Source organism: Callospermophilus lateralis, chromosome 3 (assembly GCF_048772815.1).
Source record: "Callospermophilus lateralis isolate mCalLat2 chromosome 3, mCalLat2.hap1, whole genome shotgun sequence".
NCBI classification, from domain to species: domain Eukaryota; kingdom Metazoa; phylum Chordata; class Mammalia; order Rodentia; family Sciuridae; genus Callospermophilus; species Callospermophilus lateralis.
In genome coordinates, this window is record NC_135307.1 from 68,171,826 (window position 1) to 68,188,008 (window position 16,183).

The 16,183-nt window shown below is 35.1% G+C and overlaps 1 protein-coding gene across 1 annotated transcript in view; it reads left to right on the plus strand.

Moving 5' to 3' along the window:
- Kcnh5 (potassium voltage-gated channel subfamily H member 5) overlaps positions 1–16,183 on the plus strand; it is a 284,680-nt gene that overhangs the window by 200,891 nt on the left and 67,606 nt on the right. The window contains exon 9 of the mRNA XM_076848335.2: positions 13,241–13,493. Within this exon, the coding sequence (XP_076704450.1) occupies positions 13,241–13,493 (253 nt within the window). The remainder of the gene's footprint in view (positions 1–13,240; positions 13,494–16,183) is intronic.

The following is a 16,183-nucleotide window of genomic DNA, read 5'->3' on the forward strand; positions in this document are numbered from 1 at the left end:
GTGGTTTGAGAATGTCATAGGAATGATTTTTCACATATTCTTATATGCCAGAGAAGTCTACATACAAATATGCACACCACATAAAGTATACATATCATAGGTATACATAACATGATTTTTACATATGTAAATATCATGTAAATGCTACTAGAATTAAGATTAAAAACATTTTTTATGCAGTCTAAAGCCTCCTTTATTGCCTTGTGCAGGCAGTTACTTCTGCTCCCCATGAAATAATCACATTTAAAAATTTGAGATTTAATCCACACATCATGTAATGTACCATTTTAAATGGTACAATTTGGTGGTTTTCAGTATATTTGCAAGAGTGTGTATCTGTCACTGTTTATTCCAGAACATTTTTATCACCCCCCAAAAGAAATTTTATTCCCTTTAGCAGTTATTTTCTGTGACCCTTTCTACTGAACCACTGATGACTACTATGTTTACTGTCCATATAAATTTACTTATTTTGATCATTTCATTTTAGTGGAATAATATACTGTGTGATCTGTGTGACTATGTGACTGGCTTCTTGAACTTGGCCTGTTTCCAAGGTTTATCCATGTTATGGAATATATTATTATTTAGTTTTCTTTTGTGTTACAGAATAATATATTTTTGCATGCATTTGCTACTTTTTTAAACCCGTTCATCAGTTGGTAGACATTGGGGTTGATTCATATAGTCACTGTTTTGCCACTGAGTTTCATTTAAGTGGAATCATACATTATGTATGTAGTATCCAGTTGTATGAATCTACTAAAGGTTATTTGTTTATTCTATGTCTGATGGACATTAGAGTTCATTCTAATTTTAGGCTATTATAGGTTGAGTATCTCTTATCTGAAATGGTTGGGACTGGAAGTGTTTCAGATTCTAGATTTTATTTTAAATTTTGGAATACTTGTACAGACTTCATTAATTGAATATCCCTAATCTGAAATGCTCTAAAACCTGAAACTTTTAACATACCAGCACTTAAAATGTTTCAGAGTTTGGAGCATTTTGGATTGTGAATCTTCAGAGTAGGGATATTTAATTCTTTGTATGTGTTATGGTTTTGATGTGAGGTGTCCCCCCAAAAGTTCATGTGTGAAGCAATGCAAGAAGGCTTAGAGGAAAAATTATTGGGTTCTTAGAGCCTTAACCCAATCAGTGAATTAAACCCCTTGATGGCATTAACTGAGTGGTAACTGAAGGTAGGTAGGGTATGTCTCGAGGAGGTAGGTCCCTGTAGGCATGCCATTGGGGTATAATTTTGTATCTGATGAGTAGAGTCTCTCTGCTTGCTGATTGTCATGTGAGCTGTTTCCCTCTGTCACACTCTTCTGCCATCATGTTCCTCCTTACCTCAAGCCCTGAGGAATGGAGCCTGCTGTCTAGGGATTGAGACCTCTGAAACTGTAAGCCCCCAAATAAACTTTTTCTCCTCTAAAATTGTTCTAGTAAAGTCTTTTAGTCACAGCAGTGAAAAAAAAAAACTGACTAAAACAGTGTGACAAAGATATTGTGAAATTCTTACATGTGTCTCTTTAAGAACATAGCCATACCCTTCTCTACTATATACGCCTAGGAGGGACATTGATGGTTATACTGTTGGAGGGTTGGTAGTTTTATTGGAAGTTGCCATATAGTTTTGAAAAGTGGTTGTAGCACTTGACATTGTCATCAGACTGCATAAGAGTTCTCGTTGCTCTTTGTGTTCTAGAAGCCTTGGTGAATTCTTGATCAACATACATTCTAGCCATTGTGATGTGTGTGTACTTGTATCCTATTGCACTTTGGATTTGCATTTTCCACTCCTTATTTATTTATTCCAATTAGGTATATATGACAGCAGAATGCATTGCATTTTCCATTCTTAATGTGTTTTGACCTCTTTTAAAAAATATCTTGTTTTAAAGAAAGAAATTTTATTTTACTTTAATTGTTAGGATTTTTGTTGTTATTGTTGTTGGTTTTGGTAAAGGGGATTGAACCTAGGGATACTTACCCACTGAGCCACATCTCCAGCCTTTTTTCACATTTTATTTAGAGACAGGGTCTTGCTGAGTTCTTTAGGGCCTCACTAAGTTGCCGAGGCTGGCCTTAAACTCACTATCCTCCTGCCTTAGCCTTCTGAACTGCTGGAATTACAAGTGTATGCCGTCATGCCCAGCTAAATTTTTAGTTTTACTGAGAAATAATTGATAAAATCATATGTAGTCAGGGTGTGAAATATCATGTCTTGATATGTGTGTGTGTGTTGGGGAATGATCACCACAATAAAGCTGATTCACATACCCATCACCCCACAGTTGCCTTTGTGTTGTGTGTGGTGAGACCTCTTAAAATTACTCTCATAAAATTTGAAATATACAATACATTATTAGCTGCATTCAGTAGGCTATACATTAGGCCTCTAAAACTTATGCACTGTACAACTGTAAGTTTGTACCTTTTGAAAGACCAACATCTTTCCTTTTCCTCCACCTATAGCCCCCGCCCTCCACCTTCCTACTCTCTGTTTCTATTGGTTTAAGTTTACTGGATTTCACATATAAATCAGATCATAAGCCATTTGTATTTCTCTGTCTGACTTATTTCCCTTAGCACAATGTCCTCAATTCATCGCGTGTTGTCATAAATGGCAAAATTTCTCCTTTTAAGGTAAGGTCAAATAATATTTGTATGGTGTGTGTGTGTGTGTGTGTGTGTGTGCACGTGTGCATGTTTATGAAACCAGAAAAACAATGCATGAACAAAAGAAGAAGTTCAATAAAGAGGTTTGCAAAAAGAACCAGATTCTGAAGCAGGAGAATACAATGAATGAAGGATGTGATATAAAGTGAAAATAGCAGACTTAACCAAGAAGAGGGAATCTGTGAACTCAAGACAGGTCATTTGAAAATATCTAGTTAAAGGGGGTGGGGAGAAGAAAAAATAGGAAAGAAAACTCACGTACTTTATGGGGACAGCATCAGGTCCACCCATATATACATTATGATAGTTTCAGGAAGAGAAGAGATGGAGAAGAAATGGAAAGAAAGCTTTAAAAAAGATTGACAAACACTCCCCAGAATGGCCATGAACATACATGAAGCTCAAAGATCTCTAATCAGGTTTAAACCACAGAAGTCCTCAAGATACATCATACCAAACTGTCAAAAATCAAATACAGGGGCTGAGATTGTGGCTCAGTGGTAGAGCGCTTGCCTGGCATGTGTGAGGCACTGGGTTTGATCCCTAGCACCACATAAAACAAAATAAAGATATTATAAAAAAAAAACAAATACAGAGAACATTATGCTAAATGATATAGGACATACAGAAAAAGAAAAATACTCCATAATCTCACTTCATGTGAAATTTTAAAATACACAAAGGTAGAGAATAAAATGGTTCTCATCAGGGCACAGGAGTGGTAGGGAGAGGAAATGGGGAGATGCAGTGTAAAGAATACAAATTATTGTTTCTCTTGCTGAGAAAAAACTTTTTAGTTTAAGTAAGTCCCATTTGTTTATTCTTGTTATTAACTCTTGGGCTATGGGCGTCCTATTAAGGAATTTGGAGCCCGACCCCACAGTATGTAGATCGTAGCCAACTTTTTCTTCTATCAGACGCCATGTCTCTGATTTGATATCAAGCTCCTTGATCCATTTTGAGTTAACTTTTGTGCATGGCGAGAGAAAGGGATTCAGTTTCATTTTGTTGCATATGGATTTCCAGTTTTCCCATTTGTTGAAGATGCTATCCTCCCTCCATTGCATGCTTTTAGCCCCTTTATCAAATATAAGAAAGTTGTAATTTTGTGGATTGGTCTCTGTGTCCTCTATTCTGTACCATTGGTCCACCTGCCTGTTTTGGTACCAGTACCATGCTGTTTTTGTTACTATTGCTCTGTAGTACAGTTTGAAATCTGGTATCGCTATACCTCCAGATTCACACTTCCTGCTTAGAATTGCTTTTGCTATTCTGGGTCTTTTGTTTTTCCATATGAATTTCATGATTGCTTTATCAATTTCTACAAGAAATGCTGTTGGGATTTTGATTGGCATCGCATTAAACCTGTAGAGAACTTTGGGTAATATCGCCATTTTGATGATGTTAGTTCTGCCTATCCATGAACAGGGTACATTTTCCCATAATATACAAAGAACTCAAAAAATTAAACAATAAGATAACAAATAACCCAATCAACAAATGGGCCAAGGACCTGAACAGAAACTTCTCAGAGGAGGACATACAATCAATCAACAAGTACATGAAAAAATGCTCACCATCTCTAGCAGTCAGAGAAATGCAAATCAAGATCACCCTAAGATACCATCTTACTCCAATAAGATTGGCAGCCATTATGAAGTCAAACAACAATAGGTGCTGGCGAGGATGTGGGGAAAAGGGTACACTTGTGCATTGCTGGTGGGACTGCAAATTGGTGAGGCCAATTTGGAAAGCAGTATGGAGATTCCTGGGAAAGCGGGAATGGATCCACCATTTGACCCAGCTATTGCCCTTCTCGGACTATTCCCTGAGGATCTTAAAAGAGTGTACTATAGGGATACTGCCACATCAATGATTATAGCAGCACAATTCACAATAGCTAGACTGTGGAACCAACCTAGATGCCCTTCAATAGATGAATGGATAAAAAAAAGTGGCATTTATACACAATGGAGTATTATGCAGCACTAAAAAATGACAAAATCATGGAATTTGCAGGGAAATGGATGGCATTGTAGCAGATTATGCTAAGCGAAGCTAGGCAATCCTTAAAAAACAAGTGCCAAATGTCTTCCTTGATATAAAGAGAGAAACTAAGAACAGAACAGGGAGGAAGAGCATGAGGAAAAGATTAACATTAAACAGAGACGAGTGGGGGGAAAGAAAGGGAGGGAGAAGGGAAATCATATAGAAAAGGTAGGAGACCTTCAATGTTACACAAAATTACATATAAGAGGTTGTGAGGGGAAAGTGGGGGGGAAACAAGGGAGAGAATTGAACAACAGCAGATGAGGCAGAGAGGGAAGATGGGAGGAGAGGGGAGGGGGGATAGGAGGGGATAGGAAAGGTAGCAGAATACAACAGTCACTAATATGCCATTATGAAAAAATGTGAATGTGTAACCGATGTGATTCTGCAATTTGTATTTGGGGTAAAAATGGGAGTTCATTACCCACTTGAGTCAAATGTATGAAAGATGATGTCATGAGCTTTGTAATGTTTTGAACAACCAATAAAAAAAAAGAATACAAATTAGCAGACATGTAGTGGGAACTAGAGGTCTAATGTACATGAGGACTGTCTTTAGTAATATTGTATAATATGTAGGAGTTTTGACAGAAGAGTAGATTTGAGGTGTTTTTGCCACACAGAAGGGTGACTTTATTAATTAACTATAGTATCAATTTTGCTACTATATATGTATATACATATATTTCATGTATATGAATATCAAAATATCATGTTGCACACCTAAATATATACAATAGGAAAAAAAATAAAAAAAGAGAGAATCTTGAAAGCAGTAAGAGAAAAATAGGTTCCTTCTAGGGAGAGGAACTCCCATAAATCTGTCAGGAGATTCTTGGTAGAAACTTGGCTATTCAAGAGCAGAATGGCATGCTTGAACTGCTTCAAAAAAAATTGGCCAACGATTCTTTACTCCTGCAAGGCAGAGGTAATAAAGACATTCCCACATCTTTTAAAATCTCATGCAGATAATCTTTTTGTGAACTGTTTAAGTCTGCCTTTTAAAAAAAAATTGTGTTGCCTTTTTTTGCTATAAATTTTTAGGAATTTTCCATAGATTTTTCATGATTCCTTTATAACATATATGTGTTACAAGTATCTTCTCTCATTCTGATGCTTAACTCTTCTTTATATTAATTTTAAAAATTATATTTGCTATAAATGCTGTAAGTTTATCATATTTATTATAATCTACATGTTGTTTATATTGTTTATCTTCTATGTATGCATGAATCACTGTCCTAGAATGTTCTGGGGAGCATACATGTCTATATAAATACTTAAATAACTATACTCCCTTTGTCTTTTCTAGTCTCAGGAAGCTAAATTCTAGAAGCAAACTTTACTAAAAGTGAGAAGTTCAATTTACCAGAAAGTTCAATCAAATATTGCTCTTGTCTTTGAACTATAAGTAATAACATAATAGGCTTAACTCAGTAAAAAATGTATTGATCAGGGACTACTCTGGTAAATGTCAGCATATTTGAAGAGGGAAAGAGCTTGTGCTCTTTGAAAGCTTTCTGATTACACAGTACACAGTCATTTTATACACGCACAGGTTATATATACACACACACTCATACATATGCCATATCTCTCTGTCATCTGTGTGAGTGCTAGATTGTGAAAAAATGTTTTAATGTGATGATTTCAGTTGTTCAAATGTTGGTATTTTGTTTTCTCAATTTAGTTTTCCTACTACTTAATAATTTTCCAATCTTTTTCAAGATAACTTCCTAGCTATTATTTTTATACACTTGATGATTAATCTGACTATACACACATATGTGTATATATATGTATGTGTGAATATATATGTGCATATGTACATACATGACAATATCTTTATTTTCTTTAATAGAATCAGATCTCAAATTTTGGAATGGGAATTAGATGTAGTAAAAATATAGTCTACCCACATATCTTTTGCTTCATTTACTACTCTGTAACCAGTTTTGACTGCCTTTACTTTCTATATTTGAGTGTGTGTGTGTGTGTGTGTGTGTGTGTGTGTGTGTTATAGAAAGAATTTGGAAAGCAGCTGACATGTACATTTAGGAATTTCACTTTGTTCTGTTGAATAGTAGATTTATACATAAAAATTTTTTAAGCACAGTCATTTTGGAAGTAATTATCCATATTAATTTGGTAGCTATACTTTTCATTTCACTTATTTTTTTTAGATAATATCTGTCTATCTGAGGTAGCTTGTTTTTTAAAGTAAACCTTTTCTACCTATATGGAAAGGTAATTGACAAATAAAAATTGAATGTATTTAAGGTGTACCATGTGATGTTTGATAAATACATACATTGTGAGGTGATTACTATACCAAACTAATTAACATTTCTATCACCTCACATGTTAGCTTTATTTGTGTGTAGTAAGAATACGTACATGTCATTTTGTAAATTTAACTTTTAAAATTGTAAAATAAACTTTTGAAATTGAAATATTGTATAATACTGAAAGTTGAACACATTGTATTATAAACTAACAGCTTGAGAAGTTTTCACAAAGTGCACATCCCCCAAACCTCATTTCCAGAATCCCAGTGGTGCTCTTCCCATGTGTTCTACAGGAATTCACCAGCTATTTCTTTCAGGAGTAATTTATATCTTGATTTTCAGTGCCATAAATTGGTTTTGCCAGCTTTTGAACTTTAAATAAATGGAATCATGAACAATATACACTTTTGTTTGAAGCTCTTTTGTTAGCTATGTTGTTGAAATCCATCTATTTACGTTGTATATAGTCACCTCTTTCATTCTCTCTTCTCAATGGCAGTCCATTGTGTGAACATTCCACAATGTATTTATATATTTAAATGGCTATTGTTCTTAGAGTAGTTTTTAATGTGGGGCTACTGTGAATAATACTGCTATAAACACTCTAGTCTATGGGGTTTGGTGCATGCTTATAGATGTTTCTGTTGCACATATACCTAGAAGTGGGATTGTTGGGTCTAAGGGTATACATAGCTTCAACTTTTGTTACTATAACCAGCTCATTTTCTAAAGATAGTCCCAATTACTCCCATTATGGTGTATGAAGGAGCTCATTCTTTTAAAGAAGCTGGAAACATTACTTGTCCCAGGTGACTAAAAAGATCATGGCCAGTAGGAAAAATATCATTTACACTCTTCTGGGTGCAAATACATTAAAAATATCTTTATAATTTTAGAAAATATTTTTAGATGTATAGAAAAATGCTCAGTAAAAGATTCTGCAAATAAAAAATTACAGATGTGAGACTAAGACCAGAGCCCTGATTTTGGAAAGTTAGTAGCTAAAAATATCTGTGGCTTAAACAAGTTAGCAAATGATGGTAACAATTGTTTGTTTCTTTTTACTCCTTAACTGCAAAACCAAGATTCCAAAAAATTTGGTAAGTTTGAGTCCCTATATTTTTGAAACAATATTCTTAGGACTTTCATTGGTAAATGGACCCTGTTTCAAAGAAATTAATCTCTAAAGTGAAACCATTGGATTTTAACCTATAATTCTTCACTGATTATATCAGATTTCAGTTGCTAAATATTACTTTTTACTTTTAAATAATGGAAGTTAATTTGTTTTGGTTTCATTTCATTACACTGTTCCAGGGTTAATTCCTTGGAGGTTTTGACACCCCTGGAGACTGGTTAACATCCAGACAGCAGCTCCCCTTGTTCTGTATGACTTCCTGGTTCTATTTTTTATTTTCCAAATAAAAATGAACTTTCTTTTCTCCTTGTAAAATGAGTGAAAATGAAATTCCTGTGAAGATCTACTTCATTTTTTTTAACCATCTTAGAGCTCCTTATATTTAGGAAGGACTGTAAAAATGTTTTATGTGGAAAAGTCATTTGCTTGACTCCTTCCACTGATTTTTCACTAACTAATATCAATTCATTTGGATTCCTGAGGAGAGATTAATTAGCAGTGCATGACTTAATTGCATGAAAATAAAGAGGAATTTTGAAGAATGTCAGGAGTAGCTTCATTGCCTATCAAAATGTCATTCATGTGTTTATATCCTTTGTTCTATGAAAGAAAATGGAATCATTTTGACTTATCAGTTATTATTAAAAATAGCTGACACTCTACTCTGAACGGAGGATTTTCTAGAGAATCAATAAGATAATTTATCTTAGAAGTAAGGGACCTCAGGAAAAGCCATGCTTAATTCACTCCCTCCAGACACTTGTCTTCTTCATCGCCATTTGCACATTAGAGGTTTGTGAACTAAGGAGCAGGAGCAGTAATCCACTGAGGTGGAAGCTCTTGTACCTTATTATCCTGTGAAATTCTATTTTTCTTTCAGGTGAAATTGCCTTTTCTCTTTCAAATCCATATGGGAGATTAAAGACTGAGATTATTGAGACCATATAAGATACTCTCATTCACAGTTGGTTAGAGAAATTTAGTACACCTTTTTCTGAGAAGCAATTTTGCAAGAGCCTTAAACATGCTTTATATTTTACTCGATAATTTTACTTCTAAAAATATGTGCTTTGATGATCTGATATAAGCAGAGTATTTGTTGTATCCTGATTTATGAAAAGGAAAGCAGGACATATCGATGTTAAATGTAATGTGATGATTAAATTGTGCTATAACTATGATGGAACAATATGCAATGAATGATTGAAATTATATCTTTAAGTGTTTTATGGCATGTACATTTTGATTGATTATAATATCATTTTGAGTGATCAAAGGATGAAATAAAACCTTAGAGGATAAGAAAAGTTGTTATGCAAGATATATAAAATATTTTGCATATTTTATATAATGAATATTAGGGTACATTTTAAGATATATTCACAAAGTATCTAAGAGAAAGGACAAAACTCTGGGTCTTTGACTCTCTGTAATCAATATTTCCTTAGTGGATCTTACTTTATTTCTTGGCTTCTGTGTTGGTTATCATATTTAGACTCCCTCTTTTTCTACGGGTTTGCAACATTACTAATACCATAATGGATCAAGGTGATAGAGGGGAAAAACATTTATCAAAAGTTCACTCTAAATATCTAACTCAAGTCCTTTTCATTTATTCACAGAAACTTGCATTTCAAGTTAGATGGCTTCCCCTTAGCAAATAATAATGGGATATAAAGGACTTAGCAACAAATTCTTATGTCTTTATCAACACATTCAAATATGCAATACATTTATTGAAGCTAAAATTAATGTATGTAGAAATGGAAAGCAAATTTCCAACAAAATCTTGGCTATTCAGTGGTAGAAGTGGGGTATTAATAGCTTATAAATAAACTATGGATTTGAATTATTTGACCTTATGTAGTTTCTAGAAATCAGTATTTATGTTCTTGCAGTACATAGAGAACCAAAAACATCCAAATGTGTCAGATGTTATATTTTATTGCTGGTTGATCTTCACTCGGGAATATGGCTTCAGAGATAGGACCCAAGAACTTTTGCTAGTAATTTGTTTAAAAGACCTCAGAAGATCGCATAATATTTATAAGATACATTTGCCTTATCTGTAAAAATGGAGCATTGGATAAGGCACTAAATAGTATTAACACACATAGACAAAGCAGTGCTCAATAACTGTAGTTGAATGAATGAATGGATGCCCAGCAGGGATTCTTCCAGCATAGATTTTGCTTGTATCTGTCTTATATATTGGGCATAAGGTATGGTTTTTTCAAAATACTAAAAAAATGTTTTGTAGCTAAAGACAAATGTGTAAAATCTCTAGTAATAATTATGTTACTATTTTATGGTATTAAAAAATAACAACAAATCACAACACCTCTGACTCTCATTTTTGTCTTTAACATATTCCTAAATTTTGTGATGGTTCTGTGTAGAAACTATATTTATGGTTGAGAAAGGGATGCTATGTGCTTTGACAAATATCAGAGAAGACTGGGTAGAGAAAGAGAGGATAGGTTGTGCTTGCGAAGGGGAAAGCGTGTGTGAGGGTCAGGAGAGAGCATGGCAAGTTGAGTGGAGACAAAGATGGTGCCTTGGAGGAATGTGGCCTTGGAGGGAGGGAGTAGGGATGGAGGCTCCTGAGGTACAGAGCCTGCTGTGCTTGGTTAGAATTTTGGCTTTACCTGGTGGGAAAGCAAGGCATCAGATATTTTAAGAAAGTAGCAATAACATGATCATATTTGTTTTACTACAAATTCGTTTTATCTTAGTGTTGAGTTTAGACCTTTGGAGCCTGAGGGGTATCTGCTGTGATACCACTTGACCTTGGTTTTAATGAATATGATAAATAATATCAATATCAAAAAGAGTTTTTATTTTTCAAAATGTGGCATTCATTTTTTTTTTTTTTTTTTGGTTCAGGGCTGGTTTGCAAAGTTCTACATAATGGTTCCTTATTTGGTCATAGCTCTTCCAAAGGGAAAACTTATTGCCTCTCTTAATTAAGAATCTATTTAATTTATTAATATCCTGATGTGAAGAGGGGAGAAATAATCAACTCTGGAGACAAACAAAAGTCACTTTTAACCTGAATATTTTCTTCTGCCATGTAATTGTATTTGTTGGTAACTGTAAGGTGCCCATTAGGGAACCTGAGCAGAAGAAATTGGATCTGACAGTCAAGACAGAATACACTGAAACTGGGACCACTGGACTAAGTTTAAGAGCTACTTTGAATGATAATTGTATTCTATCACATAAAACTAAATTTTGCCTTGCTTAAGAAAGTTACTAGTGCTTTCATTTCCAGGGTAAATAATACTGTACTTACATTTTGATAGCAGACACACCATGTCAGGCACATATTCTATGTAGGGTAGAGGAAGAAGCTTTCCACTGGGTGTGACTGGTTGACCTATTTAACACTTGGTTTTGACTTGCCACCTAGGGCTTCCAGACATAAGTATATACCATCCATCACAATGATCAATGAGCTTGGGTCGTAAGTGGAGCAAAACAAAAAAGAGATGATGCATTTAAAATATAATAAAAATCCTCTTTTGAAATGCCACTTAACAGAGAATATTGTAAGGATTTAAAAATTCCAATTGTAATATGAATGCTAAAAGAAAGTATTAAAAGAACAGAAAATGACTCTTAACCAAATGAATCTAAAACAATGAAAAAAGTCCTATGTGGTAAATGGATAGAAACATAGCAGTCCATTTTCCATTAAACTATTCAGTGTAATATGTATGTATATGTGTATTTTGAATATATATATATTTTAGTTGTTTGCTTTCCTAGACCAAATTTCACTTTCATCTTGAGAAAAATCATCTCAAACAGTGCTTGTAATATCTTCAAATACATGATAAAATATTTTCTTAATTCCATTTGGAAATTTATCAAATCTCCCAGATGTAGGCTTTAGACAGGGGTGGAAAGTGAAACAAGTAAGTTTCTTTTGAAGAAAGTAAAGCAATAATAAACTATAGGAATACACGTGTTCCAAAGGGATGATGAAAGCTAGCATTTCTTTAACCTTTTAGCCAGGCTAAACCGGGGTGTATTCATGCCCTTTCACTTAATTTTTGTAATGAGCTTATGATATAAGCACTATCTTTATTCCCACTGAAATCCTATCAAAGAAAAACATTATAAAGAGTAGGTTACCAAGGGGGTTAGGGAAGGTCTCTAAATGAGTTCACAACTATATCTCAGAAGTGGGTAGTGGCGACTTCTGTAATCACATCCAGCTCAGTAATGTTCTGATTAAATGTGATGAGGTTGTCCATTTTAACCAGGGTGTTTAAATGCCCTGTTGGAAATAAAAGCCAATAAAAGCTCTCTATGCCTCACTTTCTAAGAATGATTCTGCCATGTGTCCCTTTTCTAAAGGATGCCTAGAGCTTGAATTCTGCTACTGCCTTCAGCAATCAAAGATAGGAAGGAGCAAAGTTTCCTAGGCAAAATGATGTGTCCCCTGCTGATGCTGACATTTCCAGTTACCTAAGCCCTATGGAAGGCTGGTGAATGCCTTTTATCATCCTTGACTGTATATATATATGTATACGTATGTAAAAGGAAAATATTTTAGACAGAAGAAAACACAAGAATAAAGCTGTGTCAGCTAGCAAGTTGAATTCCCAGGGTGCTTTGGTTGATTATAGTTAGCAAATATGAATCTACCCACAATGGATGGTTCATAGTATCCAATATCAGTTTAGTTATGACATAGGTGTTCCATATCAGTCAGACTAAAATGAATGCTAATATCATTTTTTAATTGGCTCTTTGTTGAAATGGTAGTAACTTTTTTCTGGGGCCCTTTCTGACCACAAGACTACGTTTTTGTCAAGGGGAGACCCATTCTCTTCTCGAAGCGTTCACTATGGAGTGTTGTATTATAATAACCCACATGAACATCAGCCCATTTCACTAGAGTATTAGCTCCTTGAGACCGGAGCTGTGTCTTGTTAATTTCGCCTTCCCAGGAATTAGTAGAACATGCAGTAGACATCATCATAGTCAGTAAATATTTGTTGGATTTTTTTTTTCCTGAAATGGCCCCTTTCTCTTTACCTCTCACTTACTCATCTCTCACTTTCTTCAGGTCCTCTCCATCTGTCCCAAGGACATGAGAGCTGATATCTGTGTTCATCTAAACCGGAAGGTTTTTAATGAACATCCTGCTTTTCGATTGGCCAGCGATGGGTGTCTGCGAGCCTTGGCAGTAGAGTTCCAAACCATTCACTGTGCTCCTGGGGACCTCATTTACCACGCTGGAGAAAGTGTGGATGCCCTCTGCTTTGTGGTGTCGGGATCCTTGGAAGTCATCCAGGATGACGAGGTGGTGGCTATTTTAGGTACTGTGAACTTTCCTAATGTAGTAGTAAATGTGGAATGGTTTTAGAGATTTTCACTTGTCAGCTTTTTTAAACAGAAATTTCCTTTGTTTGGTGATTTTGGGAATTGGGTCACTAATGAGGTGATGAATCTCCGTGAAAACTAGGAATGCTGCTTCAGCAAAGAACATTCGTATCAGTCACAGCCTAATGGGCTGTGAGAGGGTTTGATTAAACTTTGGCAATAGTAGAACAGTACCTTTAAGCTATAGCTGCTCACAGCCCAAAGTGCTTTATAATCCCATGTTGGTAAGTGTGAACTGGATTTTGGAATGATCGTCAAGTTAGTAACTCAGGGAGTTAGTCTCAGAGGGGTAATAGACTTATCTACAGAGAGGAGCCAATCAAGGCCCAGAAAAGTTTAGTGACTTGCCCAGCTAATAAATAAACAAGTTAGCTCGAGTACACATCATCTTACTCTTTATCTTTCTGCCTCATCTCAGTGTACCTAAGTAGTAAGATGAAGGAGGAGGAAGTTAATGAGTCTGATCCCTTACGTGATAGAGAGCACAAAATAAGTAAATGACATTTAGGTTTATAAAACTTGTTCTATCCATCCATCTTCATTAGCCAGGAAAATGATTTATCTAATAATAACTTTATTCTAAAATTCAGAGACCCAGGAAATAGTTATGCTAACAACGACACAAAGGAATCAATGGTGCATGTGACAAAATAAGAAGTGTACACATGTGGGCAAAGGGTAGAAGATACAGCTTGGTAAAAAATTGCTGAGTGAACTTTTAGATCACTTTCTGCTCAAATATCTAATGCAGGTTCATGAAATCCACGTAGGTATGCAAGGAGGCCAAAATGAGGTCAGACAAGAACTATCCCTTGTTTTTTCTCAGGTAAAATAAGAATTTCAGGATGTCAACTCCATTTTGATCACATTTTTCATGGTTTGTGTCTCTTGAAAAATGAGCTTAATCTTTAAACTATTGGATTTTTAGCTACTGAGGTCAACCTACCGTAGCTTGAATGCCACTTATTCTCATAAGGAAAAGATTGACCAATGGATTTTTAGAAACTATAAAAGCAAAACTGAAAACTGATTTCAAGTCCAACACAAAAATGAAAAACTGATTTCAAAAGGCACAATTACTTGAAGAAGACAGAATTCAGAATCGAGAAGAAATGATCTTTCCTAGGAAAACAGTTTCTGTAAAAATCGAGTGATAGAAAATGGACCAGACTTGCGAATGACTGAATAGCATTGTTTGTAAACCTTTTCTTCACTGCTTACAAACATTATAGTTACAATTAAACTTCTTCTAGGAGCTGTTTTTAAAAAATGCATTCGCAAGAAAAAGAACACAGCGTTTTTGGAATCCTGGGTGTGCTTAGTGCTCCTTAGTGCTTGTGTGCTTTGTTAATTGGAGAATAAAGGAAGCATAGATAATGCTTCATAAGAAGTGCACACATCACCAACATGATCCTTTGTGGCAAAACAAAGCATATCCATTCTGCAACCATTCTTGTTTGCTTAAAGAGGAGGATAAGAGACAGATGTCTTTTATTTTCCTGAATGTTCATGTCAATGGGGGGGAGCGGTGGGAAAACAGACATCAAATATACTGCATGAGAGTGAGTACTGTCACCGTAAATTACCTCAGCTTGTAGATACATGGTCGTTTGTTTTGCACCATTTTCTTCATTACAGCTGCACCTTGGTAATTCCTTTTCTGAAAGAAGGTTGGAGAAACCCCGGAGTACAGTGCCTCTGGACTGGGTCTGTTAAAATGGAATCATTTGCTCAGTGAGACAGACAAAATGCATTTTCCTTTCATTTTAGAATAAAATGGTAACTGGTTCTGCCCAATGACACAGTAAAAATGAACACGGGGCCCCTGGGTATTGGACCAGTCTTGTCATCTATCTGCCACATTCTATTTCTTGGAGTGTGTGCTTTTTTATTCTTCGTTTTCAAAAATCTTGTGATTCAGAGAAATTTTCATGTCTTGGATTCATGAGTCAAATTGCATGGGTATTTCTCTGGAACCCTTCTTTCTTCTTTTTGCATAGGCCTCTAAGAAAGACTAATTCAGCTGAGAGGTAATTAGATTGGGGTTTTGTTTTTGTTTTTTTGGTTGATATTCAAAATGTTTGAGTACTGTTTTAAGGAAGGGGGAGGAGAAATACTAGTTTAACTAGTATCACATCTGACAGTTTGGTGACTCTTTCTTTTAGTTTTTCTTTCTCTTATTTTTTGGTAAAGAAAAATAGTAAGTATGAGCAGTGTGTATACTGTAATTTTTCTCTCCATCTACTCATCCATCTATTTTTAGGTTCTACCTTAATGAATAAGTTCATCAGGTTTTTATATCTTTACTTAGCAGGACTTGCTGTCTCCGACACCAAAGCATTTGCCAGTTGAAAAGTAGAGAAGGGAGGTCATTTCAAAATTAATTAGAATCTCTGAATCCAAAAACAGGTGCAGTTTTATTTTTTTGGATCCTTGCCTTTCTACAGTCTCTTGGTACGTACGTAATTCTTTAGTGTGTCAAAAGTGCTAAGGAGTTTAATGAATAAGTTCTGAAGCATAACTAATTAACGGAAAGATTAAAAATGTAGTCAACAAATACCTCCTTCTTTTAACACTTGAGGATGGCTTCAAGATGTTTTTTCTAAATAGGGCATTTGAGTATAAT